General features: G+C 36.8%; 1 protein-coding gene across 1 annotated transcript in view; it reads right to left on the bottom strand.

The window, feature by feature from the left end:
* Positions 1 to 26,183, bottom strand: part of LOC136563371 (dynein axonemal heavy chain 5-like) — a 149,426-nt gene that overhangs the window by 19,821 nt on the left and 103,422 nt on the right. The window contains exons 63-73 of the mRNA XM_066560715.1: positions 25,189 to 25,383; positions 23,800 to 23,955; positions 23,344 to 23,526; positions 20,273 to 20,443; positions 19,460 to 19,838; positions 18,083 to 18,354; positions 16,056 to 16,220; positions 12,043 to 12,310; positions 9,972 to 10,093; positions 8,461 to 8,808; positions 3,834 to 4,022 (exon numbers count right to left, since the gene is read on the bottom strand). Coding sequence (XP_066416812.1) covers positions 3,834 to 4,022; positions 8,461 to 8,808; positions 9,972 to 10,093; positions 12,043 to 12,310; positions 16,056 to 16,220; positions 18,083 to 18,354; positions 19,460 to 19,838; positions 20,273 to 20,443; positions 23,344 to 23,526; positions 23,800 to 23,955; positions 25,189 to 25,383 — 2,448 coding nt within the window. The remainder of the gene's footprint in view (positions 1 to 3,833; positions 4,023 to 8,460; positions 8,809 to 9,971; positions 10,094 to 12,042; positions 12,311 to 16,055; positions 16,221 to 18,082; positions 18,355 to 19,459; positions 19,839 to 20,272; positions 20,444 to 23,343; positions 23,527 to 23,799; positions 23,956 to 25,188; positions 25,384 to 26,183) is intronic.

Here is a 26,183-nt window from a genome sequence, read left to right on the forward strand (position 1 = left end):
CTAATAATTGAGAAATGAAGGCCTCTCTGTGACAGCCTGAAATTTCCCTGGATTCACAATGTATCAAGAGAAAATACAATCTGGAGCTCTGAATGTCAGCAAATAATTGTTTTTGGTACCATCTGTCCCTAACCCAGTCTGCTGGGGTTGTAGCTCTGTGCAAATTCACTCCACATTTTCTAAAGGGAGCCACAAGAACTTATCAAAGGTAGCAAAGGCACCTGCCACTTTCCCTGAAGAGAATTTGCTTTTAATTACCTTCATTGTTTCCAAAAAAATTTGCTCCTTTTCTTTACTGATAGTATCTTTTTACTTAGGTTTCCAAAGACTAACTAACACATCACGGCATTACTGGAGCATAATATTATTCTAAAAGGAAACCCAAGCTCCACTGCTAGGACTAATGAATGTTTCTCTTTCTACTGATCTTTTCCAATAAGGAAAATGCATATAAACTTTTTCTAGACACACTCCCTCAGTCTTTCAATTTAGGGTATTTGTTATATTTGTTTCAGATTTATTAAACTGATTAGTATATAACAATGTTCTGAATGACCAAATGTTGACTTAAATTGACAAATAACAGAACCTATCTCATTTCCCATTTTTTTTCTCAGACATTGCAAGAAGTAATTACATAATCCATTTCACTCCTTTTGCTTGCAAGCATAATTTCATTTGCCATTTTGTAGCTTCTACCAAACTGTTGCTTCTTTCCTCAGAGAATACCTAAACTCTCCCTTCTTTTCTACTCTGATTAATGAAATTCTTTGTTATATGTTAGTAAGCATGATATAATTTTTCTTTTTTGTATTATAGTCATTTGGGTTTGGGGCTTTTTTATGTAAACTTGCATTCAAAAATTTAGCTTTCTTTACAGCTCACTCTGGCCATATCCATGCTTTCTAAAAGATTCCAGAATAATTGAGTGACAGTTCAAATGAGAAACACATTTGATATAGATTTTTTTGCTTATTGTCTAGATGTGACCACACTTCTGCCACACAAGCAACACATAAGACATGGAACTGGGCACTAAAGGCAGAAAAGGGAAAATCCCTTACAAGGAAAGAATTTGGAAAGACCAAATCAAGTTCTAAGATGTAGAGAATGAGACAAGTTCTAAAATGTAGAGGAAGAGACAAAGGGTAAATTCACTAAGCAGGCTGAAGAAAGAAATATTGAAAAATCAGGGTCCAGAAGAAATAACGCCAAAACTCATAACACTACAGAATTAAAATCTGTATATGCGTTAGTGCAGCAGAGACAGCCAAGGAGCTATACAGAGGAGTACATTATTAGCAATGAAAAACTCTTGGAAAATGAACAGAGAATATTCTCTAGATGGTCAGAACAAATGAATGACTACCATGCTACAGAAACTAAGCATAATTTCTGAATGTTTCTGTGGAAAAGTACTGTGCCGTCCATCAGTAGTGCAGACTGAAAAAAAGGCACATAAGGAGAGAGGTATGATTAATCAAAGTGAAGTGTAATTCACAGATGAAGATGTTTAGAAAACTAGAGCTTTAGAAAACTAGATATCCCCAGAAAGAGGTGGTATCTACACTTACTGAACTCAGAATGCATCTACAAGAAATACAGAAGAAAAAAGTAGATCCAACAACACATCCTCTGTACAAGCTCAAATCTCCTTGGCTGAATCCTAACAGGACAGCTATGAAGCAAATTAAAGCAAAATAAGTTTCCTTTGAAGCTCATAGAAGATGTAAGAGAAACCGTACTGAAACAAAGAAATGTTAATTCTGAGCATCATTGCAATGATGACTGCTTATTAGAAAATAAAACCCCTCATGTATGATTGGCAGATCATGAGAAAAGTGAAAGAGCAGAGTAAACAATTGGTGGTGATTTTTTTTTAAATACAGACACATGAAACAGTATGTATTATATAAATACAAATACAGCAGTAAAATAGGCAAGTCAAGAGTGAAGGATGGAATGTCTGAAATAACCCTTTCAGACCCTCTGCCCTTAACTACAGTCCCTGGCTCCAAAACTGGTGGTCTCCAAAGCTAAGATTTGATGAAGTGACTTAAAAGGGGAGGCATCCCCTACATGTGGTTTGTGTGCATAACCTCAGGGAATAAACCAAGAAGGAAAGAAAGTCAATGAGCCTAAGATTAAACAGAAGAAATGCCAAAGTGAAATTTAGATTAAACAACTGTGTGTGCATTTTACATGACTGAAAGGTATTGCACAAATTTCCCAGAGGTAAAACCTGAGGTTAAGACTACCCTCTGGTTACAATGTAAAGTGCAGTAAGTACTATTGATGTTTTCTAAGCATTACAAATTCTTCAGGAGGAAAAAAGTCATCAGCTTAACAAGGGAATGAAGAAATAGTCCTTTGGAGGATTTAGCAAGTATATTGTAAAAACTTAGCTCAATACCCATATTACAAATATGGCAAAAGCATACATTGTATCCAGGCATTCAGTATTTTACTGCTACTGTAAATTGAAAAACAAATGAAGGAGATGAATGAAACTAGAAGAATTTAGTTCCATAAAAAAGCTTTAATCTGATTGGAAAGATAAGGGAAGAGGACTGAGAACAATTTAAGGTGTAAGTGATAGTCGTAGATCCAACATGAAAATTATTAAATTTATTAAATTATGAATTATTATTACATTTACTAGATTTAATTTTATTTTCTATTTCTAATATTTATTCATCATTAAATAATAATATGAAAACTAGAAAATTGACTCCATTCTTAATCAAATTCTACAAAAAATTATTTATAGACTTTCATTAGGACACACAATAAGAAGGTGACAAAAAGGAGAGATGCAAACAGGAATGGATGGAAAAGAACAATATGGAGGTAGTTGGTAGGAAATGTCACCAAAAAATGTTGCAGACTGTAAGTAGCTTGATGACAGGGGAATGACAAGAGAAGTTCCAAGTTGAATTATGACAGTACAAAAGTGGTTATTTATACAAGACATATTCAGTCTGAGAATAGTAGAAGGGAAGACAGGAAATACTATTATTTGTTACTTAGGTGGACATTCTAAGTTGGCCAGAGAAGAAAATTAAGCACACATAGCATGTTGTAATTCCTACTGAGCATTTTACCAGCTTGAACTACAACCAGGGCAAAAAAGGGCACCATCAAGGCAAAAGACAATTGTAAAGAATAAAATCAGGGAAATGAGGGGTTTTTAGCATTTACTGTTCATGAAACACTTGAACAGTGTTTCATGAACAGTAAATGTTAAAAACCCCTCATTTCCCTCACAGACAGTAGAACCTACTTATAAACTGATGCAAGAGTCTCTATGCTGGATGTTTCCATTTAATGGGGCTGTTAATTAAAAATGCAAGAAAAGATTGACAAAGATACCTCTTATGGCTCAGACCCAAAAAAATCTGGAGCATGAAAAGGTTAGTGATAAAATTCACTCTTCATCATGGGGGTGTCATAATGGGAGTACGTAAATTTAAATTTAAATTTAAATTTAAATTTAAATTTAATGCTGTAACCACTACAGGATCACCAGACCCTCAGAAAGAGTCATCAGGCTACTTCTGTAAGCTACTAAGGAAAGCAAGAACTTTCTGATGCCTTGAATGGGTCTTCTGAGTTAAGGTGACTAAGTGGACTGTGGCATTTGAAATATATCTTTCTGATGTAGGAATATGTTAGATAATAAAGCAAAACAGACTTATAAACCCCTATGCATAATTTAAAGATCTTTTTAAAATACATGCCAGATAAATTTAAGAAGCACAATAAAACTTCTAAAACACAAATGTATATACGTGCATACATATAAAACATGTGTTTTATGAAGTAGCACATACCTCATGAGGTTTATAATCTGGAGGTAACTTCTCCAGCATCTCATCAGCAAGACGCTGCACCACTGCTTCCCGGGTTTCTCCCCCTCTAGTACTGCTGTCTTTGGGCTGGATGCTTACTATGGTACTGAATGTCTCATTGGCCAGGTTGGTCTGGTAAGTTATATCTGCATTAGGGTGAAGTCCAAACACCTTAAAGTAAAAGGTATAAAAATTGGGGGGAAAAAAGAATGCATGAAAATGGATAAAAAAGGAAGAAAATTCTCAGCTTCATAAAACAATAAATGTGAACAGGCCAGTGGAAGAAGTTCTTCCATTTAAATGGCAAAGGAACAAACCCAAATTGCACTAAAACATTAACACAGGCTGCATATGCAATAGTGTTTTCATTCATATCAGTGGAGGGTTTTTCAACTGATCTCATTATCTCCACATGGATCATGCTGTGGAATGGTGTCAAGGGGGTGAGAACAGATCCCTTTCCTTTGGTTCAGTGTTGGAAATGTCATATGTGTCATATGTCATAAATGACACTGACACATAATGTCATAAATGACACTGACCCCTTAGCATTAGTTCTTTGTCTCTATGGGTCTATTGCTGTTGTACCAGCTCAAGACGATGCCCCTAATTATCTGACCAATCAACATTTCTAATATGTTTTGTTTTACTCAGACTCTTGGGCTTATAAGGCATGTGGCCTGGTAAATAAAATAATGACCACATCTGAAGTACCCAAAGATAGTGATACATTTAGGATATTTTATGGTTTAGCTATTTTTGGTAAGGAGCTTCCCCCTCCTTACTTCTTCTCCTGAAATTGAATTATTTTATTTAAGATACAGCTAGCACAGAATTACTGAAAAGCTGCCCTTTGTCTGAATGATAATAGCTTTTTCAGAAACTTCTACTGAAATATCAGTAAGTCTATAATTGTCAGATTGACAATTGCAACCCTTCTCCAGGAGGAATTGTATGTACTGTGACTTATTTCACCAGCCTCATTTAATTATACATATTACATATCTCTTACAAACTTTGAACCGCTGATCCTTTAATGAGGAAGGCTTGCCCTCAAACTGAGCACAAAAGCCAAGCAATCTTCTGTTTCTCATTTTTCACATTTTTTCACATATTCAGTTTTCATCTTTTACATTAGAATAAGTATATTGCAAGAAGGCACTTCTAGAAACCAGTATTTACATACTGTGAAGAGAGAATTAAAAGGGCCATTTAATATTGTTATACTTGTAAATCTAGAAACTCAGAGATGAGGGATATAAGTAGCTGCACCATTGCCAAAGCTAGCAAAGCAGCACTGATCTACACCACTTGGGAATCTTATGCTTACAACAGCACAAAGTACAGACCTAATACCACATTTGACTGAGGGCGTGACTATAGCAGCGTGCAGGTAGATTCCAGATAGGATTTAATCTTTTGCAAATAGTGGTTTACTCAAACTCAATGTTTAGAGCTGTAAAAGGCAAAAATACCAATGCACTTTATTACACTCATATTTTATGTGGAAGGAAATACACATTTGAAGATATATTCTTTTCTGCTTTTGCTCTTGCACAGTGAGGGCTTATTTGTTTGGTTTTTCTCTAGCAGATTTTGTGGCAATATTACAGCCCAAGTTAGCACCATGAAGAATATTTGCTATATCTGTGAATGGAGCCCTAGTCCAAGGGCTAACTTAAACATTGGAGCAATATTAACAAAGACAGGGAGGCATGGGAGACAGCTCTGGTCCTATGGTTTCATGCAAGTGATGTATGAAGAAGAAAGAAGAAAGAAGAAAGAAACCAGCGGGTGGACCAGTTTTCTGAATGTCCTTTATCAAGGACCCAAATATCTTGTTCTTTTTGATCCAAAATCTCTGGGAATGTTGTTTAAAAACAGAATGTTGGATTCTGTCTTTCAGGGTTTTCCAGCCTTATGAATCCTCAAAACCAATTGTTAAAGCTCTACACTCCTCTGAAACCACTCCTCTATCATCCTCTCATCAGCTGTACAGGGGAGAGAAGTCACAACAAAAAGTCCATGGTCTGAGATAAGAACAGGGAGAGATCAATCTCCAGTTATCATCACGGGCAAAACAGACTTGACTTGGGGAAATTAACTGAATTTATACCAATCAAATCGGAGTAGGATCATGAGAAATAAAACCAAATCATAAAAACACCTTCCCTCCACCTGTCCCTTCTTCCCAGACTTAACTTCATTCCCAAATTCTCTACTTCCTCCCACTGGAGCACAGGGAGACAAGGAACAGGGAATGGGATTTGTGGTCAGCTCGCCACATGCTGTCTCCAACTCCTTCCTCCTCAGGAGCAGGACACCTCCCACTCTACCCCTGTTCCAGCATAAGAGTCCTCTGCAAATTTATCCATTGGGCTGCTCCACTGAGCTGCTCCAGTGTGGGTCCCTTCCACAGGGTGCACAGCTCCAGGGGTAGACTGCTTCAGCATGGGCATCTGTGGGGTCATAACCTTGGCCAAAATATCTGCTCCATCATGGACTCCTCTCCCCATGGAGCCACAGATCTTGTTCCAGCATGGACTTCCCACAGGGTCACTGCCTCATTCAGGTATCCACCTGCTCCAGTGTGGGGTCCTCCATGGGCTGCAGGAGAATCTCTGCTCCAGCACCTGGAGCACCTCCTGTCCCTCCTTCTTCACAGGTTTGGAGTCTGCAGAGTTTTTCCTCTCACGTATTCTCACTCCTCTCTCTGACCAAAGGTTCTCATGCAGCTTTTTATCCTTCCTAAACGCGTTATCCCAGCAATGGGTCTGTCTTGGAGCTGTCTGACACTGGCCCTGTCACACATGTGGGAAGTTTCTGCCAGCTTCTCCTTATCCCTCTGCTACTGAAACCTTTCCATCCTAACCCAATACACTGAGTTCAATTGCCCTTCTCAGAAGAGGATGTTCATTCCACTCAGAGGATGAAATTTCATCAAAGGAGCAAGAACACTCCAAGCAGGCCAATTCAGTCTTTCTTAACTAAAAATGGAAAAGGAATGAATCAAGGATACACTGTTTGGACTAGCACAGTATCTTTTGTGAAATGAAGAAAATTGGGAGATTAAAAGGTTAAAGGTTTTCGTGAGCAATTTTGACAGATTTTAGAATGACAGAAGAAAGTCACAGCTTTCTTCCTAACGAGTGAAAATGTGAAGAACAAAAAGATGTTTGCATTCCTGGACTTGCTTCTATTTACATAAAAGCCAAAGGTAAAATTCCCCTGCGTCAAACCATACATACAGATTTTTCACAGGCATCAAAACACTTTAAAAATACATTGCAGCCTTGTGAGATAGGTTCCCGAGTGTTTAAAAGAGCAGATCTATGAAAGCAGAACCTGAAATCAGATAGAGCCAAGGTTTGTACACTGATAGGAACCACTTCATGAGCTGGGCTCAAATGGATCCCAGTGATGCATTATCATGTCTGCATTTACTCTCACCTGGAAAAGGTACATCATTGCTGGCACAAATACCTTTGCATTCTGGTCTCACTATCTTCAGAGATTCAGAACTTTCCAAGCTTATTTTATGACCTTGGAAACTTCTCACCCTCTCAGCCAAAACATTATCAGTAAGTGAAAACCAGTTTTTTCTGTTCCACTCAGTCTATTTAATTTTAATGGAACTTATTTCCAATGGCATTTATCAACTTAATAGAAATGAGACAGAAATCCAGACCATTCACCTCTGTTTCAATTTTCCAGAGCATTCTCTTCTGTTTCAGTTTTAACTAACTTCAGCATGTGTGCCTGTACTGCAGGGAGCAGAAAGTCATCATCCTCCAGTTCCTGTGACCACTGTGACATTCACACATTGGGTCGTGTAAAAGTGCTTACAACCAGGAGCTACCCTGGACCCTACCCCACCAATTCATGGCAACATCCATATCTTTTTACTGTCAAAATGGAATAAACTCCCAATTATAACTTTCAAATGAGACCACGGGCTTTTTTACTTTTATTATTTCTCAGATTGCATGTCTGCTCAATCCCATACAGAATTGTGAACCACAAAATAGTTTGGTTTGGAAGGGACCTCTGAGGGTCATCTAATCCAAAACCTCTGCTCAAGCAGGAGCAAATAGAGCAGGCTGTCTGGGTCAGCGTCCATTTGGGATTTCAATGTCTACAAAGACAAGACTGCACAATATCTCTGGAAAAACTCTCCCAGTGTTTGACCACCTCCACTTAAAAAATAGTTCTCTTGTTCTCAGATGGAATTCCTGTTGTTTAATTTATGTCCATTGCCTCTTTTCCTTTCATTACACATTATCAAAAAGGCTCCAGCTCCATCTTTACAGCATTCCAACAGGGTTTTATACACATTGATACTTGAACCTTGCTGTATCAACCTCCCAGAAGATAATTAGGGTTGCTAAAAGTCCTCCATAAGGACCAGGGCCTGTGAATATGAGACTTTTTCCAGCTGTTTGAAGAAGGCCTCACCTACCTCTTCCTGGTAAGCAGATCTACACTGAATATTCACTATAATAGTCTGCCTGCTAATCTTTACCTATGCATACTCAATTCTGGAAAAAAAGCCACCTCATTAAGCTATTAATCTCACAAAAACTCCCTTTAATATATTAAAATATTTTACCTCTGGTGTATCAGTCACTGGCAACTGCTCTATGTACTGGAGATAGTCTTCCACTCTATTCCCTTTTGGAATAACGTAGCCTTTGTAGAAACAAAATTTTTCACTGAACATGTGCTCTCCAAACCAGACTCTTGCATATGTGTTCAGCAGGGCCTTGTCAAGGTCATCAGTCACACGGCCACCATACTGCACTTCTCCAAGCATGTAGCGGACACAGCTCCAGTTCACTCCCTGTCTGATGCCCACATCATTCAAGTGATTCTGAAGGAACTGCACACTGGCTGAGAAGTCTGCCTGATTAAATTCGTAAGGAATATTCCAGCCCAACGGGCCAAACTTCCTTCTTTCCTGTAGAATAGTTAGAATTAAAGGTAAAACACTGATTGATATTAATTGTGAAGAAAGCATAAGTGCAGAAGAATACATGAAATATGTTAAGAATGCAGTAGTCCAGCTGGAACTCTATTTCACCAACTTTAAAAAAATACATTTAAAACTTGATTGATTATCTAGTAGCTAAATTTTGTACAAACAAATAAGAGGAATATTAATATTCTCACAAAGAAAAAAAATCCTCTTTTTAAAGTATTTTTTAAATCTCTGAGTCTGGAACCATAGCTTTTGAAATTCAAAAATTAAGCTACTGTTTGAGGCAATGGTGTTCAAAATCATCAGTCATAATCATTGTGTGGGTTCTTCCTATGGATTAGATATATTCCTATCACTTATATTCTTATCCCTCTTGTGTCTGCATGCTGCAGATGCAAGTAGGAAAAACTACTTCTTAGTCAATCATCTACAGACTCAGCTGGCAGTATGTAGGTGTTAGGGTAATATCTGGTAATTGCAATTTTTTTTTAACACAGGCTTCCAATGGACCACAATGTATCAGTGCATGGATGCCACAGAGCTAAATTAGCCAGGTTCCAAATATAAACTGAGAGCACTGCAAAATCTATTCATAGGATGATGAAAAGTTGTGGTTAATCCATAAAGCACTTTCTTTAATGGAAGTCCTGAAAGTCAAGACCCAAAATCTACTTTCATTTCCTCCTACAGGTTTCAGAGCAGAAAGGATTTATATTCACCCTCTTACACCTTCTCACTGTGAATTCAGCATTTTGATACTATGGTTTTCCAAACTATAAATTGTAAATTTCTTTAATATGCTTTTATGAGCTAAAATATTAGTAAAAGTTCAGTTAGTTGAAAGACAGATCACACAGTCATTGACCAGGACTTTTTAATAGAAGAGTACTCTAATTGATCATTGCTTGATTGTCCCTTTTTTCCTCTCAAATATCATCCCTGTTGGAGATAAAGGACCAACATGAGCAAAATTATAAGTTTTAACACAGTTGCAATAATAGAGATATGTTGTTCTCTTTTTTAATTTGTGTTAATTTGCCAACATGGGACATCCCTTTAAAAATGTTTCTCATTTAATAACAAGGTTCATTAATAAATGAAACATGGATTTATGACAGAAGAGGAGAAATATATTTTTAAACCTGAACAGTTGTATGAAGAAATGCTACAGCATATAGTAATGGTTTCCACTGTGGCATTTTGCTCGCTCCCAGCAGATCCTGAGTAACAGCTGAGTATGTTCGTTTTAAGCCAGCTTTCACACCTAGAAGGTAAGTATAAAATGTAATACATTTGCAAAAAAAAATATATGGAATCCATAAGTCCAACCTCTGTTAAGCATAATTCTCTATTCCAATTTGCAGTATCATCTCACTTATACCTTCAAATAATGCCTTAGAATCAATTATCTGTTCGGGTGGCCATAGCAGGCAAACTTCAATAACATTTTGTTTTAGGTAGGTAACACAAAAAATTGATTTCAACAGTCCAGAAGGATTTAAGATTACATAATCATATTCTAAATGATCCCATAAACAACTGAAATAGAAACATAATTATTTAGCAACTATATGGCAATAGAAAAGACATCTAACATCATATGAAAGATAGCACTGGGTATCCAAGAGTTTGTTCTGCTATTTACTTATAATAAGAGATTTTAGTTTTATTTAAGATAATTTTATTTAGATTTGATTCCTAGAAAAATCTCAAAATTCTGTATGCAGGTTGTTCAACTGGCCTACAGGCACCAAGGTGACGAGGAGAACCTAAATTCATAGTGCAAATATTAATACTTGGGGAGGTTTGTTTGAGCACTGACATTTCATATCCCAGAAACAGCTTTAGGCAGTTGATACTGATACAGTCTCAGCTGCCATGGAACACAGAAGCTTGACTGCTCCCAGATGTTTTCAGGTAGTGCTACTCAAGCATCTTTTGCCTTGGGCATGCAACCCAAGCATGAGTTACTGACATCAGGTCCCTCTTATGATACTTTCCACGTAATCAGCTTCACACAAGTCTAGAAGGGCAGATTTTAAGTGCAGTGAAAAGATGGTCAAAGCCATCTTACTTCATATGACATAATAAAAGTACTTTTGCTTTTGTTCATGCTTCACAAAAATCCTGCAAATCAATATTCAAACAAATAGTTTTTCAAAATATCGAATGGGTATCATAACAGGGTTCCAAAATAAAACAGAAGTGTTTTATTTTATTGTGCTACCAATGTGACTGGACAGTCTTGAGAAACTAAAACTCTCTATATTTCATCCTGACTAAAATTTTTACACTGGGCTTTTTTCAGCTGCTAAATGTAAGTTGCATATTTGCTATAACTTGACTTCTCAAATACCCTCTTGGAGCTATAGGTTGTTACCATTAGAATGATTAGGAGGGGCCACTGTGCAATAAAAGGATGCTGAGCTCTGAATTAAAAAGGGGGAGAGGAGAAGAGGAAGAAGTAAGAAATTTCTATCAACAGACTGACTACCTGCTCTTGAGATGGAGTATAAATGCTGAAACAGGATGTGTTTCACAACATCAAACATTTTGTTATGTTTTACTAATGTTCAAAGGAAGCTAAGTACTGAAATAAGAGGTTTAAATGTCTGAAGGTTTAAATAGGACCTTGGATAAAAATTCTTAGCTCCTACTGACATCATCAACTGAAACCACTGGCAACATACATATATATATAAAGAAAAGGTATATTTATTTATTTGTAGGCATTAATAAGATACTCCTCCTCTCCTCAAGGCTTAAAAATCATCCTGGCCTCTCCTCACATAGCATATTCTCCAATTTCTTCAGCATCTTTGTGGGTTCTCACTGGATTCATTCCATCCATGTCTTTATTACACCCCCATTAATACAGAAACATGAGTCCAAACTGCCAAGCAAGATGCAGATCTCACATTGTGCTGCTGCATATGGACTACTTAGGTGAGGAAAGCTGGGGGCTAGAGGCTCAGAAAGCATGAGATGAACATCTGAATATGAGGAAATATCCTGGAAGTGGGGAAAGATTCTGGGTGTAAGGAGGTGCAAGGAGGTGCATGGAGGCCCAGCAGACAAGGGGATGCCCAGGACCATAGGTCAGTGATGTCCGAGACTGGCAGCTTCAAGTAGCTGCACATACCAACATTACTTTCTGCCCAACCTTCCTGGACCAGCAGCAATCTCTCCCATGGGAAGGGAAGTCATTCCTACCTTGAGGAGGTTCATTGGTAAATTTTACAGAGGACTGTAAAAGATTAATAGGAAACTCTGGGTGAGCCTCTGTAGTGATCCAGGTTCTGAAATCTTCATTTACAGACTCTTTTGTTGTGATGGTGTCCATTAATTCATTAAGAAATTCCAAGCCAAGGTGGCAGTTCTGTAGGAGGAGCCATCCTCCATCTTGCATGCACTGATTTAACAGGTGCCTTGCATGAACTTCCTGGCCCTGACCCATTGAAATGGCACGACATGGAATGTTCTAAAGGTAAAAAAGAAAGTTTATTTTATATGTAGCTCCTTAGAATTATACATGTGATGTATTCCTTCTGTAGATCCATGTGTAGTGACATTCTGTCACAAAGAAAGCCATTAATATCAATGCAGACTGATTATATTAAAACAAAGTAAATAAAACAAAACCACAAAAAAAACCCAAAACCCTTCAAGTTCCTCTTATCTTCCACCTGTTAGAAGAAAACTACACCCACTGGAAATCATATTTTTTTTGCTGGTCTAACAATATCTATGGGATAAGACACCTGAAACATTTTTTCAGCTTTTTCACCAATTTTTCAAATAAAGCAAGAGATAAATACAGCCTGGCCATTCTTTTTCCTATAATGTACTATCTTGAGATGAGCAGATATTAGGGCTTCAGATAATAATTAACACATAGTGTAAACCCAACAATTATGATGACTTTTTATTGCCTGAACATATTTCATTCAAAAGAGAGCTGTTGATGAAGCAGGTAGGACAGGAAAGATTGGTTCACATTAAAGCATCACTCAGGAAACATCCTGTATTGTTAAATGGCAGCTGTGGAGTCACTGATTCAGAGGATTCCAGTTTGGTGATCTGCTAGCTCGAGCAGATCTAGAGCAAATCTAGATTCAGAAAAGAGAAAGCTTATAAATGCAAATATAAATTTCTGGAATTTTATGGCATCTTCTCCATAGAGGCCATGGGAGAGTAAAGGCAGTTGTTCAGAAAACCAGAGGAGGATAAAGGCTCTCACAACGGGATCTGAAAAAGATAAGGCCGAGATCAGGACCACACAAGTCTGTCAGTAACATGCAGGCAGATCCTCTCTTGCTTTTTGTTCTTGCTACTCTTGTTCTTTTTAAGTCTGGCTCAGGTTTGCTGCTTGACCCCTGCCAGGAAAAACCAGAACTCTCAAGCCCATTTAAACATATTATTCTGCATACATGTTGAGGGCAAAAGAATTGATGAAGAGACTTTGTTTCATGGAGAGTTTCACATTCAAGACCTACAGCAGAGTATCCCTCATGCAGTGAGCAATGAGCCACATGATCAATCTGGGCCTATCTTCAGCTGGCTGAGAGCTACAAAGGTTAGTCTTGACCTGTACAGCTACTCAGACTCTCTTACAGTGAAACAAAAAGGAAGGAAGACATCCACTCCTAAGCAGCGTGGAGGAGGCTGCCCTCCTTTTTCAGGAGAAGAAAGTTAAGCATATGGACACAAACTGTGCTGGGTCATTTGGCCTCAGGGTCAGAGAAGGGGCCCTGACCTGATTTTAGAGAACAGTGTAAATACAGCTGCTGTATATTATCCCCCATATCCTGGCAAGATTTAAGGACACAAGAATGCCAAAGATAAGAAAGCAGTTAAATCCCACTCTCAGGTCAGTCAAACCTAAAACTGTAGCTAAAAGAAGCAAAGCTGAACAGGCTGTGAAGCTGGCTATGTGCCAGAGAACCAAAAAAACTTCAGCTTTTCTAAGATGCATCAGAGTACAGCTAGCACTCCTGTAAGTCAAACACTATGACTATCCCTGCATAAGAGTGCATAAATATTCAGCAGATACATTATTCCCTAACAAAGCATCTACTCATAATTTGCTCTTCTCAGCAATGTTGCCTCTGAAATGTACAATCATTAAAGGTCATAGAAACATCAAGACAAGGAGAAAAATATTTTTCACTATGAATTGTCCTCATTTTACTCCTTCTGAAAGAACTCTATCAAATGTCTGCATGCAGAATGTTACTTTCAATAGTGAGTCATATCAGCATATCCATCTCATCTTCATGTATCACTATCCAGATGAAAATGCTGGCATTTTAGTCACTACAGTGGCCCTGACAGCTCTGTTGAATGTTCTGTGCATCATTCCCTAAAAGAAGAAATGATCTCTACAATTCAAAAAAAAAAAATCTTATTTTAATGAAGTCAAAGTGCTGGCATAAGAAACTTCATTTCAATCCTGAAAGTTAAATTTTCACACCATCTTAAAGTGAAAGTAAAGGGGGCATAAATGCAACTAATTTTAAGAGAGAGCTTGTTTGGTTTATAAACAAGATTTGTTACAAGCTTAGTAACCACAAATACTGTTCTCATTTCTCAGGGAGAGGGCCACCTTAACAGCAACATTTTAGAGTGAAAAATAAATTCTGGATACAAATTTGAACATTACCAACAGCAGATAGCTAATTTATACTGTTAATATCATACTTAGAGACACCATTAGCACTGGTGTGCTAATCCATTTTAAGACTACAAATCATGACTGTAAAAGAGAAATCATTGAAAAAAGCGGCCCAAGATTTATATTATTAAGAAGAAAAAAACCCCAGCACCACCACCTCCCCCCTTCAAGATCAGGTCCTCAGTAAAATTAACCTATATTAAAGATTTAATCTGGAAAAAAGCAGAGAAATCCCAAAGAAAGAAAGGAACTAAGTACAATTTGTTGACATACTAGCAAAATAAACACAAAGCTCCCTTGAAAATGATTCTGAAAATTAAATTATTTCTAGATAAATTTTTTAAAAGCTCAAGAATTGCTGAAATGCTCCTCAAGTTCCACATTGTTATACACATTTTTATTTTTAAAAACATCTGTGTTTGCATTTTGTTTTGTGACATTAGGATGGCTTTCGTAAACTTGAAAAGTTCCTATATGCTGTGTGTTTAGGTCTTCACTTCAAGAGGTTGGAGAAGAACCTTACAGTTAAACAGTGTGGTTGACTTTACATTTACAGGTGACACTAGAGCTGAACTTCACGTTGTGACAGCCCAGCTGATGTTGCCTTGTTCATAAACCATGTGTGAATAAACAAGGCAACCCCTTCAGCTCTTTCACAACCTCACTTTCTATTGATTCCATACACATTTCCTGGAAGCATGAAAACATATTAAGACCGCAATATCCTCTTGGTCTGACAGCAGACAAGGATCAAATTAATGACTTCAGATTTAAGATTCCTAAATTTAAACACTAAGTGAGAGTTAGGTCATAATTTAAGCCATTTTAACACAGAGAGACAAATAAGGGTCCTGATTTTCAAATGGAATGAGCATCTCCACTTTCTAATTAATAAGCTGAAGAGATTTGTGGGTCCTCCTACTTTTGCATGTCTTACTCAGTGTATTCTAAAATCCTGCACCATTAAATGAAGATGCATTCTAATAAGGAGGAAAATTTATGGAGATCTAAAGTAAATAACTTCTTGGGAAAATTTTATATGCTGCTACATTGTGAACCATAAAACAGAGCATAGGGTGACTTAAAGTGATGCTGTTCTGTAGGAAATGTTGAATGTTTCCATCAAGTGCACAGATTGAATGCTAGGGTGTTAAAATTAATTCCTCTTGTCACCATAATTATGATTTTTTTCTGTATCTTCTTGTAATCATCATTACTCTCAGCTCCTAGAGTGGATGTAACACAATTTAAACCACAAATGTTGCTTTGTTCTCATAGCTTAGTACATTTCATAAGTAGTGGGTTATCATAATCTGCTGGATAAAGACGGATCTCATTGGAATCAAACAACTGCAAAAAGCAGGACTGCAGCATTTTCATTTCCTAGTAAATGCATTTTGGCTACTGGTCAAAAATTAACTTCCAGAGAACACTAGCATGAATATAAATATCCCTATTCAAACATCTTTAAAATGTGGGAATGCCACTTCTAGTGCAAAGAAGAGTTAAAAATGTCTTTATCAGCTCTAGTAAATTCAGTTTAGGAGGATACCTTTGATTTTGCAAGACGTTCTATATTTTCAGTGGGGTCAGACCCCACTGACAAAAGGCATGTCAAAGGTGTTCGACAGCCACTTTCTCTCCACATTTCTTCCATCTCAAGAATAAATCCTTCTGCATATTTCTCTCCAAGAGATTCTGCAATGTAGTGCCGAGCCTGGGAAAAAAAGTTACCAGAAAAATATATCTATCTTTACCTTTTTAAGTTTAGCATTAATTAGTGACATGGAATTTACCAACATCTATACTGGAAGCAATGACTGTCTGAACTTTAATTTTTCAACTTTAGCCCACAGGAGGCAACCACTGAAATTCTCAGATAGCAAACTTCAAACACAGAAGAGAAAGAATTCTGCTCACGCAACAGCCATCCTGTGAACACTTTTGCTAGAAAATGCTAAATGGGTTTTTTTTAAGAACTGGAGGAAAAAATCCATGCAGAATAGATCCAGTGTCAGCTCTGAGGACATCCCAGATATTGCCCCTAAATTACTGCCAGTTAAAATTTGGTGGATAGCAAAATAAAAGAGTTCCTCTATACCAGTTCCATTTTTAGTTCCTCTAAGTATGTATTGTTGACACTGTCTCTACAGCATAGTGGATTAGACAGATCTTTCATCTGACCCAGTTACAATCTCCCACATATTTATTGGAACTTCAAACAAATTCTCCTGTCCAGTGGTTATCCAGTTCAAGTCTCTTAGGCTGAATATCTATTTCTACAAAACATAAACTTAGCTCAGACATGATCCTTAAAGGTCAAACCTTCTTTATACCTCTATTTTTTTTCTTTTCATAGACATTTTCTAAAAGAACTTCTAAAGCTACCTTAGTGCATGAAATTCTTTTGACTGAAGTGATTTCCTAGCTTTGTATTGATTCTCACAGATTCTGAGGCATGTATGATGAAGAGAAGCACTGAGGAACAAGGTGGACTGAGGAAGATGTCAATTGCAGAAAAAGAAACCCTCAATCACCCACTATTGAGTGTAAATTTTGTCCCAGACAGGTAAAATTTGTAATACTTGGGAAAACACAGTAGGGAAAGAAGAGATTAAAAACAGAGATTCCCCTCTCTCCTCAAAAATTAAAATAATGACCTCTTGTTGCAGTCATTGTTCAGACATTCTTTTACAGAGATGTTTGTGCAAGACAATAAAAAATTAGTTAAATTAGATAAATTAGTTGATAAATAAGCAGTAGCAGCTTTATTATTTTGCTCTGTTTAAATTATGGCAGTTGGAGCTCCCATACTTCTCTCCTGCTTACTGAGTGAAGAACAGAAAAAAAAAACAGTGGAGCGAGCCTTGTTGAAAAGAGGTCCATGGAAATATGGCGTCCCCTAAATACAACACAGATGCTATCGCAGCATGTAACATGTAAAGTTGATATAGGCAGGAAAGGAAAACTACAACTTTCCAGTACAGAAAGAAGAAAAAAAAAAGTGGAAAGAGGGTACTCATAGACTCATACATCTCTTTTACACCTACATAGAGAAGAAAAATCAAAATATCACAGCCTGTGGAGAAACTGCTAGTTTACTGCAGTTTCTTTTATGACATTTGCCACAAAGCAGCCTTAATTATTACTTCCCCAGTAGAGAGGGTAAGTAAACAGTTCATCTGCTGTTTTAGTGCACCTGCCATAAAAGTGAATTGCTCTTTTTCCACCACTTCTGTGAAAATGAACGGGGAGGTATCTTTTGATTCACCAGAGGAATGCAACTTCTTTACAGGTTGCATGACTTGACTGTGAAAGCACTACACCAAAGCAATGGTATTCTTGCATCTCCAACACAATTTGTTTCATGTTCTGCTTCCTAGTTCATTGCAATTAAATAAATTAATGTTTTTACACATACTTTTTAATGAGCATTCCAATAACTGATTTTTCAAAATAGCTCACTCAAAATAGCAAGAAATATTATGGTAACAAGAAATTCAGAGAACATAAGTTTGGGACTAGCAGTTCTTCAGGAGATGTCACATGGCATAACCATTGTACAAAAATGTATCTTACTTGGGCAACGGTGTGGTCGGGGCACCAGCTACGAACAAGGAGCAGTTTATGGAATTGATCCAGTAAGCTGTCATAACCATCAGGAATAACAGATTTTTCAGGAGCTTCTTCATCAAACCAGGCTTTCCAAGACTTCTCATTCTTAACAATTTGCACCAGAAGTTGATTGAAAGGGTACAAGCTAGATAACTGCACAAGATTGAGCCATGTCGTGTCAAGGATCCACTTTTTTGGTTTTGGTTCCACAGAATTCATATCCAAGCTGGCACCTCCTGCAAATGAAAAGTATTACAGAGGAAAACAAACATTGTTAAACAGAAAAATGACAAGTAAGAAAAAGTACTGGTTTTATATAATTCAGGGAGTAACATTTTATGCAAACCAGGATATGGAGATGCGACATTTGCATGGAGGAAACACTTAACAAAGACCTAATTGGAAAGTGGTCTCAGTTCCTCCCAAAGCTGATATCCCACTAATTTGTGTGCTGCTTCTACTCTATCTGTAGAGCTGGAATGAAATGAGATCACCTAAAAGGATACTCAAGCCCAATTCTTCAGAGCAGACGTATAATTGTTAGTGCAGCCTCCTTTCATCTGTGCTAAAGAATAAGAAAGCACATGGTGCATTCATTTCCAGGGCTGCAACGTCAACAGCCTCTTAGCTCAACCAGCACTCAGCCTCATGCCCATTTGCACACCCAGCACAGCTGAGCCACAGCTGAGCAGTCACTCAGTGTTTGCCAAACAAACTGAGAAATTTGGATGCCAAGCACCTGACTGTACTTGTCTTTGTACCAGATTGTGTTTATCTTATCTTGGGGACCTCAGTGAGGTCAACCCCCATCAGATTTTATAAACCTTACTCAAATTTTTCTTTGTCATTGTGTCTGAGTAGTGACATACAATGGTGGCATACTGCAATGCAATATAAAATTGTTTTACAACACATAACAGGCTTTTTTTCTGCTGATACTCAAGCCTGGTACAGCATTCACATGCTGCTCATAAGCCATCAAGAGAGCTTTTGCTGATGTCTACAATCTCACAGACACAGATATGTGGCAACTTGAAAAAGAGGCAGACAGTAGAGGCTATAGGTTCTCTAACAAATAAGGGACTTATTTTTTCCCATTTTGCAATGTATAACAGTTAACATAATCCTCATCTAAGCATTATTTTGATAACAAATAATCAATATTGCTCTTGTTTTGGAAAATTTGTCCTTTAATTCCTTCTTGGACTGTATATGCTTTCATTCACAAGTTAAAAACAAGTAGATCCACAGGATATAACACATTGTTAGTGCAAGCACTGCAAAATCTGAATTTGGCAGTACAGAGACACATGTAAACAGGAACATTTTTAGAGAAATTACCTTTGATCAGTGTTTCAAACTCAGTGTGTGAAATTTTCTTGGCCTGCAAGTCAATCTTCAGTGCCAGAAGCAATGTGAACAGGAACCTGTGATTTTCATACAGCCCTCGAACTGTGTACTTGAAGACTTCATAGGTGAGATGCTCGATTATATAAACCACCCTTTTTGCTGGAATTTGAGATTTCCGAGATCTTTCCACTGATAGGTCAAAAATGCCAAGGAACTGCCTTAAAGATGTTTGGTACATGACATTAACCAAGCTCATTTCCACAATTAGGAAATAAAGGATGCTACCACGACCTGCCACGGGCCGATACTCTTCACGTGCAGTATTGATTTTCACCTCTGTCTCCATTGCTGTGTTTAATTTTTCACTGACCTTAAAATTAATGGAAAAGATCATGAAGATTAAGTTGTATTACTTGTGATTTATGCTACATAAGCAAAAAGAAAAGGTCTTGATTAAGACCACAGTAATATTTTTAGTTGAGCTTGGCTTCCCTCTGCCAGTGTTTCAACACAGACATGGTGTCTTCATGTGTTCCAACTCCTGTCAAATGGCAACTGATTCAAACTTACACCTGAAAAATAGGCCTGGAATATGAACAATATCCAGGTAGAAGTTTAATTTTGCAACTTTTTATGAATAAAAAATTAGTGTTTCTACTATTTACTTGTTAAGAAATCAGATGTTATAAAGTGGCTCTGAATGGAAAAAAATAAAACAGGAATGAAAAAATATACATACATCTTTATATATACTATCTTTAAATTACAATTACAAAATGTATCTGCAGTGAATTCAAAATTCACCTCTTCTGCTGTTGATTTAGTGATCCTTAAGACTTCTATCAGAGACTCATCTTCAACCAAAGATCCTTCTGTACTGGTTAGACGGCAGAGCAAATTATCTTCAAGCTCCTGCATTTTCCTCTTGTTGGATGTCACTTGTTCCATCAATTTGATTCTTTCTGCTTCCAGTTCCTGTATTCAAGAAGTTTGCCATAGAATATTTAATGTCAATTAAAATTACTTATAAAGACACAGAAAATGTAATTTCCTGCATGTCAGAGTGCGGACTTTGTTGTCTTTTCCATAAAATACTGAAATATTACAAAATATTTCTGTACTAAAATAATTTATATGCATGCTGAATATATACAGTAAAGTAATTTATATGTATCCTGTATGTATTTGATTAATGAAGCATAAATGCTGGAGAGTGAAAACACACCTGAATTACCAGGAAAATCTTCCTCATAGTATGGCACACAAACCACTAAAGATAGTTTCCAATGGCAAGTGATAAAAGCCATATTACATTGAGTACTTAAAATTAAATCAGATAAAGGCCTGAAAGATGCTTTGTATGGCTGGATTTTACATTGTGAGCAAAATTGACTGGATGGCCTTTTTCATTTCTAATTTCTACCATTCTGTGACTTTGAAAGATACAATCCTCTACTGCTTATAAAACAGGAAATGTTACAATTATTATCTATGTCATATGGATTTTTTTGCCCTTTCTACAAGAGAGACAATGACAAGGGAAAAAAGGCAAACAAGTCAACACAACGCCAAGTGAAATGAGGCATCTATACAGCGCAGTCTGCACAGCTCAGGGATACTTTTGCTGGCTGTCTTTATTTAATCAATCCAGTCAACCTTCCTATAAGAGAAGGATTGTTAATAATCCTCTATCTACAGCTATGGCTTCAGTTTATTTTCATTTTTGTCAACATGTCAAGGTAGAGAAAAAGGAGATGTACAGAGTTATACAGTATAGGAGAGGTTCTTCTGTATTTCAAAGAAGTGACAAATTTCTTTATTTTTACAAACTCCTCACTTGGAAACCTGTTTGAAATATGTTCTAGGGCTACTCTATGGAAACTACAAGTGACTGCATGCCAAAAGAGGGGAATGGCTTAAGTATCAGTAATTCAGCTTTCTACATTTACTCTTTCTATACCATTAATGTAAAAAATATTAGAATTACACAAAAGGAATACTTCCAAAAAACACTCAAAAATACATTTAACTACATGCTCAAATTCCACATAAGGATGTGCTTTGTTTAAGATCAGACACTTTACCCATATTATTTATAAGTCTGTAAAATGTATCTTTCAGAAAATTATCAGCAAATAGACCAGTTACAAGTTTTTGTTTGCAAGAGCACTTCACAACCATACTTGTTACATAAATAATAGTTGTTCTGGACACAAATAATGGCAGCAACTCCATTATCAAAGTACAAAAATATGCTGATTTTTTTCCTATATTTACAGGATCAACCTATAAAGCTGAGAAGGATAAACACTTCTTTGATCATATTTCATTGATCACTGGAGCAATCTTTAAAAATGTCTTGGTTCCTTTAATCTCTTACTTTAGCTCAGTGATCATAAAGTTGTCTCTTTGTAATAGAAAACCTGTTCTTCAGAAGCTCTGTTCATGTTGTGTCTTTTCTTTGAACTAATTTTTTCAGAATCCCATTGGCTCTGACTATCTACACCACAACATTCACCTCTTACTGAGACAGAAGAGATAACAACCATGATGTCTTCATATCTGCCAGAAGTTTAATAATTGTTGATCAGCTGCAACCATGTCCCTGTGCAGCAAGTAGTGCCAATATTAAGCAGGTTCCCTTGCAATTCTCTTCAACTGATGTACAGCACTGGAGGAATATTTTTCAGCGACTCTCTCTTTGACCCAGTGTAGTCTAGGTGTGGCTACATATACTAAATATGAATTCTCTTAACAGTTCTGTCCAAGCAAAAAAATAACACAGAGTAAGGGTATCTTGTGGGAAGAGGATTTTTATATGTAGGTCATGAGAAACCTATTTCACTTCTTTTCCTTCTATCTTGATTTAGACCTCTCTCGCCCTTCAGAGGTTAGTCAGGATACTCCCATTCACTCCTGCTGATGCTGTTTGATTTTGCTTACAGAAACCTACACCTACTGGAGTAAAGATTAAAAGTTCTGCATCTAAAGCATTTGTCTCACCCACTTTTTCTCCAGTACCTCCTGTTACAGTCTTTCTGTTTTCCATGGAAGAATTCACAGGAAGTTTGTGCATTACAATGACTTTCCAGCCCCTGTTTGTGACTGCCAGACTGAAGGAAGGGCACCTTAATTCCAGTCCTTACTTTGAGCAAAGTGGAAGGGTGTTGGCTGGAGAAAATGACAGCACCACTAAAGAATGCTGGTTAGAACATGCTTTGGGGAAGTCAAAGGAAGAATTAATTCCTTTAGGTAGGCAGCTCCTAAAACATTAGCAAGCCTACCTGAGCTACTTACTGAAAGCAGCAACTCTGCTAATGCAAACCTCAATTTTTTTATCTCACCTAAGAGAGGATTTTCTTCCTTATATTAACTTCCACATAATCAATGCAAATTTTAGTAAGAATAGAGTCAAGTCAGTGTTCAGGGCTCCTTAAGAATCTTTTATCTCCTTGCACACTAGAGCCTGGCTGGCAAAAGTAGCTCAAGTTCATAAGCATTTTTTCATGTAATTCAAATTAAGTTTAAAAAGGAATTTAGAAGTACAAGAGATTTCTGTCTGAACAAGAAGCCCTTTCCATATATGAAGGAATAAAGTTGTTTTATGTATGTCATGTGAGTGCCAATGATGTATTTTTAATGAATAATTTTCTTTCTTCTGTTTCCAAGGCCAGATCTTAAAATAAATGTTTAGGTTCCCCTGTTCAATTAAAAAACAGTTCCATATTGCATTTCAGTGAATGCACAACCTTTAAACTTTCATTCACATTTTTGTTCTTCCATTTGATTTCAACCAAGCCACTAAATATGTATGCTCTCCTGGTGCAGATACTGAACAAGCCTTCCTTCTATTCAAAAACTGCAAGACTCGATACCTGCTTTTCTGTGAGGATGACACGGCCAAGGAGTTGATCTTCCAGCCCTTTCATAGTAACAGTAAAGTCAATCACAGTTGTTCTTGCACTAATTTCTGGAGTATAAACAGGATTAGCCACCTTTGTTGTCATATAGAGGGTAAATCCCTTTGTCAGATCTACCTCCTTGTCACCTACTTTCACCTGAAAATAAAAAGCATTTCTCAATTTTTGAAAGCTGAATTCAGAAAAACTGTTATCTGCCAAAAAAAAATCTATGAACTCTTTTTTTTTATGTTTTCATTTACATTTTTTAAACTTTCTGATTAAGGGTAAAAAAGCCCCTCAAACAACCCCATGAGTTCACTACTCATTTTCTAACTGTTTTAAAGGTACAAATCATGTCAGTATTCAGACTACCTTATACCCAGCATCTGTCCTGTTGGGTTTTAATTTCATGTCTACAATTCATCTTACTTTGTGTGCTGAACCAAATTTTATGAAATTTTTTTCCAAGATGTTATCTAGGGCAGGATCAAGTTCCTCTCCAATGTCTTCAATTAACAGAGGTCGGCCAAGGGACAAGCAGTCTTCTATATGACTTCTGAAGAACTTGTGGTTCATAGCTGTAACCTAGGAAGATTGAGTCACAACACAGCATGCATTAGAAAGAACACAGAAAACAGCATAAAATCTATTGAAGCTTTAAAAAATTGTACTCATCCTGGGATATATATGCAAATGGCTACATTTTAGGGACCAAAACTTGCCTCTGCTGACATGAATGGGAGTTTTGCTTTAAATTTAGGAGCATAGGAGATCACTTTTTTTTATTGTCACTTAGTTACTTTTTTATCTGTATATCTATCTAATCATTGTAATATCTCCTAAATATAAATAGATTTATGCTTTGAACACTCATGTGAAGTAGGGAAATGTTTATGGAGTTCAGAAAGGGAGCCAGTGTCATATAGGAGGCCTGACCTGACATCAGATGTTCAGTTTCCAATTCAGTTCCACCAGTCTTAAAATTGCTAGAAGTCACACAGACTCCTTTTCATTTAACCAAATTTAATATGTTTAACTTAATTCTTTAAAGTGATAATTGAATAACCTTTCCAGGCATCTTTTAAGTCATGGTTTTCGGGTGTTTTTTTACCAGGAAAAAAAAATTAGGATAGATATGTTTTTAAAATAAATCCTTGTCTTGCAGGCAAAGCTCTTTGGAAAAGGTATAATTAAAATATCCAGAGGCACATTACACAGAATTAAACCAGTATATTATTTAAAAATTAATACTCTGTTCCACCACTCTGCACTTTTTGTTTGTTATCACGCAGATGTATGTGTATCCACCAAAACAGCATGTTCCCTACATTTTTATTACAAATTCAGCTGAGAGATAAAGCCAGTGTCTGAGTGACCAACAGCATAACACTAACAAGACCATGGCAAATTACAATATCCCAGATGTAAGTCATAATTTAAACACTTGTGTATTTAGAATCTTGACAGAACTCCATTCCCCCTGGACTTGCCTGGGAGAACTCAGATTCAGAGCAGGAGATACAAGTCTCCAGGAAGATGGAGAATGAGATACAACTTTTTACTTCCCTCTTTGTTTCTCTTTCACTACAGCAAACAATTAAAATATTCATCATAAAAATAGATATGCCATAACATATCAGTGCAAGCTATTTTGCCCTGTTATTGATACCCTGATATAGGGTACAGGTTCTGAGTCAGTCTTGTTTTAGTTTCTGCATAGCTGTACACCAATAAACATCAGATTTAAATTACACATGGCCAAAGCATGATGACACAAATGACCCATACATTTTAAAGAATTGCAGATTAACTATTTACCTGAAGTCCATTATTCTTTTCCTTATTTTTGATCCAGATCTTTCCTTGACCTTGTGGATCAATCAGCAACGGATATCTAGATGCTTTTGTGACAATAATGCCATTTTGAATTGAAAGGTCATCATTTGGAAGACCCTGGAGGTTCCATTCACCCACTGTAGCATTGTCAACAAGCATACTGGTAAGGTTCAAGTTCTAATGGAAAATATGCAATTACAAAATCAGTACCCGTAGAAAACATGCAAATACAAAATTAGTGCCAGTTAGAGGAGCTATACTAAAACATCTGCTGGATGGTTTTCTTCTTATTCTGATCAGAATGCATGATAGAGTGTATTTGATAGCTATTGCTTACTGTTTATTTTCTTTAAAGTTCAGTGGCTCAATCACTGCAGTTGAGCAATAATGAAAGTGAATTCTGTTGAGCCTCTGATGTCCATCAGAGACTGTCAGAAAAACTCTGAAGCCAGCTCAATATCTAATGACAAACTGATTTTTTGCCATTTTTAATAGCAAACATTTTTCCTGCGAGTTCAAGTGGAATTGTCATCTTGCTCACAAGACCTTCCACCTGCTGAAAAGTGCCTTCCAGGTACAGGATAGCTGTGGGAGACTAAGAGAAGAATATGGAGATGTGCTATGGATCGGTAACCATGAACTATCATGAAAGATTATTGCTGCTAAGCTAAAACCCTTAACAGTTCGCATATTCTCCTTAAGTCTGATTTGCACTTGTCAACTAACTTGCTTTATTTTATTCACTCTGAAAAGTGACTGGCCTCTCAAAAATGAATATGTGAAGAAAAAAGAGCTGAAAATAGCAAACCAAACTCTCCAATTTAGAAAAGCACCTTAGTAAGGATTGAGAATTTTAAAAATAATAAAATTGAAGGTATTTTTTAATGTGCTCCTTACATTTTTCATTCAACAATTCCTACTTGTAGGCTTTATCTAAAGAGATGTTTAAAATAAAGACATGAAAGAAGGAAAGTAAA

This window comes from Molothrus aeneus, chromosome 1, assembly GCF_037042795.1.
Source record: "Molothrus aeneus isolate 106 chromosome 1, BPBGC_Maene_1.0, whole genome shotgun sequence".
Taxonomy (NCBI): domain Eukaryota; kingdom Metazoa; phylum Chordata; class Aves; order Passeriformes; family Icteridae; genus Molothrus; species Molothrus aeneus.